General features: G+C 47.1%; 1 protein-coding gene across 1 annotated transcript; it reads left to right on the top strand.

Moving 5' to 3' along the window:
• Positions 1–493: 493 nt before the first annotated feature.
• Positions 494–2,215, top strand: TEOVI_000135200 (Vitamin B6 photo-protection and homoeostasis, putative; the record flags this gene model as incomplete). Its single annotated transcript, XM_067224587.1, has 1 exon — positions 494–2,215. The coding sequence occupies one exon, from the start codon at positions 494–496 to the stop codon at positions 2,213–2,215; it is 1,722 nt and encodes a 573-aa protein (XP_067080688.1).
• Positions 2,216–4,694: the final 2,479 nt, after the last annotated feature.

Genomic DNA, 4,694 nt, shown 5'->3' with positions numbered 1-4,694 from the left:
TTTTTTTTTTGTTGGGGGAGGATGTTATTGTATTTTCACATGAGCATGAATGTTCGTGTGAAGAAACCTTGGTGTGCGACGGAGGGAGGGGAAGGGGAGAAACATAAAAATAACGTGAACTTGTTACTTAAACAGGTTGGGACACATTTTTATGATGAATGACCTCCGAAGGAAGAAAAGAAGTAACGGAACGATGATACATGCAAATAGGAGACAAAAGGAGGGAGGGAGGCTTTTAAGATACATTTTGTCCGGGCTGAGTTGTTGCGGGTTCAGATGTAGTGATTAGAAGATGCGAGTTTCGGTTTTTGGAGGGAGGGTTACGACGCCATATGTCTTCGCCTGCCTTTCTCATTATTTTTCCCTCCTGTTCATTTGTCAAACGTAATACTATTATGTGTTTTACGTGGAGACACACTGCTCCCTCATGTATCGTCACAGTGTACACACATACACACTTTTTTTTCCTTGTGCGCTTACACTCACAGGTTTAATGATGCGTTTGGTTGCCTGCAGTCTGTGTGGGACGGTGCGCCGTCACGCGTCTAACCATTATGTGGGCCCAACATTGTTGCGGATACGTCATATGGCGCCGCTGAATGGGGGTATACGCAGTAACAGAAGTCGAGCAGTGGCCTCTTGCGTAACTGACACTTCATTTCCGTGTGAACCGCAGTCACAACGGATTGTTATTTCCCCTAGGGATGGTACCAAAGGGGGATACTCATCTCATGCCTCTGTAGTCACTTCGTATAACCACTCCAACAAACAGAAAAGGGAGGTTTCACTCACGCCATCCGAGCTTGGTTTTTCGCAATGTAACGTAAATTATTCGTGGGAGACTGTGGTCGCACATCCTCTCGAAGTTAGGCTTGCATCGCGGCGCAATGAGTCGCTTTTGCAGCGTTTGCACTTATTTGGGATGCCTGCAGGGTATCCTGATTCGTGTGGAGAGGGGTTTAGACGGTATTTTCTTCTTTCCCTGTGTAGCAGCTTTGTATCGAGTTTTGCTTCATCAATTGGATATCAGTCGATTCTTAATGGATTTTTACTTGCATCTTCACCACAACTATGGATGCTGAAAGATCTTGCCCCCGCCCTAGCCGCTGCGTATTTGGCAAATCGCGTCATATCGTACGAAAACAGGCCGAAGTTTTGGTTTGTTTTTTCTGTAGCGCTGCACAATCTCTCCGTCATAGCTGAGATGATTATTCCGACAACAGTACCAAATCATCTGCTTGCAGCCGCAATCCTAACCTCGTGTGTGCGGCAGTCGGCGTCGCTTATGTTTTTGGTGACGAGAGCCTCCACTCTGCAACACTTCGCCATCAGTAACAACCTGGCGGAACTCACGAAGAAGTTCAACTCTTTTGGAATGGTTATCTACACCGTCTCAACGGCACTGGGAATTGCATACACATCTTTAGTACCATCGGTGACGGCCCAACTTGCTACGGTGCTTATGTGCTGTGGTGCAAATTTAGCGATTTCTCATTTGTCCATGTGTAATATAGCCTTTCGCATATTGAATGAAACTACCCTCTCCGTGATCCTTCGCTTCTACATGCGAGAGGAGGGTCACCAGAGGGGACGTGTATTATCGCCACGGGAGGTAAGTGATGCCATTGGACTCCGGATGATAGACAGAGGGAGATCCGATGGTAACGACCGCATAGGGCTTCTCTACGTAAATCCACCAATCGGAAAGATCCGCATTCGGTACTCTTCTCTCGATGAAGATGTTGTGTACTTGTGTTCCTCAGAAATGTTTCTTTTTGCCCTTTGGGAGCCTTCTGCCCCCCTATCACTTCTGGACCGCTGGCATCGATGGGAAAAACCACAGCTGACACAACGAATCAGTAAGTGGTTTTTCTCAAAGAAGAAAAATGTTCCTACATCTGAAGTGTTGGGCAAGCGGTTGGTGCTTTTCGTCCATCAGGAGTGCGATTCATTGCATCTGCTGACTGCGTACCTTCTTGCGTACACTGCACTGCTACAACATGCCGATGATTTAGCGGAACTTCGTCGTTTCCTTCGTTCCTGCAACGGGGAACAGTCGCTTTGGTTGAAGCGAGGAGGCGAATTGAGGAAGTCTCTTCAAGCGGTTGGTTGGGACGTCGAGCAATTGTCGCTGGACCCACTTAACTTTCGTCTCTCTAGTCTTAGCTTCGCTGCGCAACCGCGGTGTATGCGACATTTAAACCCCCTTAATTAATGAGAGAATTTAAATTGAGTGTGCGCCACTACTGTCGGATGCGCGAGTGCATGCAGTGAGCCGCATTCGGAGGGGGTGCGTACATGCTGCATAGGGACGCATAATGGCGCATAATGGAGGTATCGGAAATGTGTATGAGTTGTAGACGATTCCGACTGGGTGCATATTGATAAAGGCAGGAGACGTATGTACCCCAATCGTCCCTCTTTCTTTTTTGTTTCTTTGTGATCCACATGAGGGACACATAAACAAAAGGAAGGGGCATTTCCCCCTCCCCCTCCCTCCCCCCGCGTTGTGCGTGCGGGTTCTTCACAGACTGGTAAGTTCATTTGGAGAAGGGGTGGAGGTCGAAGTACTGTTCACCACAGTAACGGTTTGGTCGTCAATGCTCTGCAGAGCACAGCGGCTGAACGGTAAAAGGAGTTTATTTCGGAAGTGTTGGGATCCATTTTTTATACCTTGGTTTTGTTTTCGTTTGTTCTGTATTAATTGTCAAACTTCTATCTTTTTGCGACTGGAGCAGGATGTTGCTTGTCCCATTTACCTTTTAAATGCGCTTACCTCCCTGACCTTCTGCGGCATTTTGCTGCGGTGCCTTGAGGTGTGGGGAGAGGGTTTAAGGCACATACGTACGTGTAAAGTGATACACAATGATTTGTCTTATTTTGTCGAGAGCAAGCACACGTAACACACACACATATATATATGTTTGTTTATATATTTGTAGTTTATGAAAACTAGCGAGTTTCTGGGAATGTTCTCTCAACATGGAAGGAAGAAAGGGAAACAGCGAAAGAGTGAAAATAAGTTAAAGGTGTGCATGTGGCATGGCTTCTTCTCCCTTTCGTGCAAACGTTCATGATTTACTTGTATATTTTGTACCGTCCCCGCTGCCCGAAGGAGGCTCACGCCAACTGTTTTTCTCCTTATCAATTTACTTCTGTTTTCATTTAAAATAACGCGTCTTAATTTTTATATCCGCGTCGCTGCTGCACCAAACTTATTCTGCATGCTGTAACTTGTTAACAATAATTCTGCCTTGCGGTTGACTCCCTTGCTTCAAACACACTTTATTTCCAGGAGTGTAAAGAGAGCAGAGACAGAAAAAATTTTAAAAATCTTCTTATTGTATTGACTAAAGAGTAACATTCAAAAAAAGGAAGAGAGTGGCGAAGCAAAAACAAGCATTGATCATATACCACGCACGTGGCAATACGGGTTGGGGGCCGCTCACGAAGAACACTTATTCTTGAGGAAACCAAAGAAAGAGGGAGAAAAAAAAAGGGCGTTGTCGGACTACCACTTCTCTACTTACCCACTGCAGTTTTTTTATTATTCGGTATTACATCAAGTAAAGCGGAGACATGGCCGTTGTCCACAAGAACTTTGCCGATTACTATAACTCTCTTGTTTCACGCGTTCCAACTCACCATGAGTTACTGCTGCGTTTGTGCCGTGAGGAGACAGGGGAGCGAAAGGCTATTGAAGAACAGTTAAGCCACGCACTCGCTGATCTTATGCATGAACGAGGTGTGATGATTGCCGAGAGGAAAGAAATCGAGCGTAACCCGACTCTAAAATTCGAGCCGAGTCTCACACGTTTAATTACGCTGGGCATGAGGCAAACCAACCTAGAGTTGATAAGGCAGCGTCAACAAAATCCATTGGTGCGGCAGCAGCCACTCATCCGTGCCTTTCCACGGGCGAAGTACTTCACGCTGTTAAAGGAGGAAGAAGAGTTGCGAACGTGGCTCAGTGGTGTCGAGCATCGCCTCCGTGAGAAAGTTGAAAAGGAATGTTCGCATTCGTGGTTTTTGCTGGTGTGTCTACGTCAACTCGTTGATCATGAGAATGAGGTCCGTGAACGCATACAGCAAACTGAGGCAGACCAGCGTGTCGTCATCCGACGTGGCGTCTTTCGCTACGCTCCACCTGAGTTCTTCCGCCGTCAGTGCGTTGAACGTACCAAAGGCCCTGTTAAAGAAAAAACTTTCGAGGAAGAGCACCTAGACTCCCGTGCTGTCGTTGAGGCGGAGGAGCTGGAGGAATGGAAATGTATGCTCCGCTGGTTGTTTGATATGTACGGCGTACGGTTGTATTCAACGAGTCGGTGCGAGACAGCAGAACGGTATTTCATTGAGGAGGAAGAGCAAAAGGAGCTTTGGGAGAAGACTCTCGAGTGTACACGAGAATCATATGGACCATATGGTAAGCTTACCGCGACGATAGCGTGGCATGGAACCAGCTGCACTCCACTGATGCGCATGTTGACGTGCTTACCAGAGAAGATAAGGGAGGCTGCGGAGGCTAAAGCAAGAGAGGCCAACAAGTACCCGCCTGTTCATGAGTCGTCGGCTGAGTCGTCACGATCGGTGACACCTAGACAGGAGGTTGAAGAGCATGAGGAGCTTGATGAGGCTGATATTCCCAAGGAGGCATCAACTGGGTCTTCTCCAAAGAAGCCTGCAAGTGAAGATGC

The sequence above is a fragment of the Trypanosoma equiperdum genome (genome assembly GCF_001457755.1).
Source record: "Trypanosoma equiperdum strain OVI genome assembly, contig: ctg_353, whole genome shotgun sequence".
In the NCBI taxonomy this organism is placed as follows: domain Eukaryota; phylum Euglenozoa; class Kinetoplastea; order Trypanosomatida; family Trypanosomatidae; genus Trypanosoma; species Trypanosoma equiperdum.
This window is presented reverse-complemented; position numbering and strand designations above follow the sequence as displayed.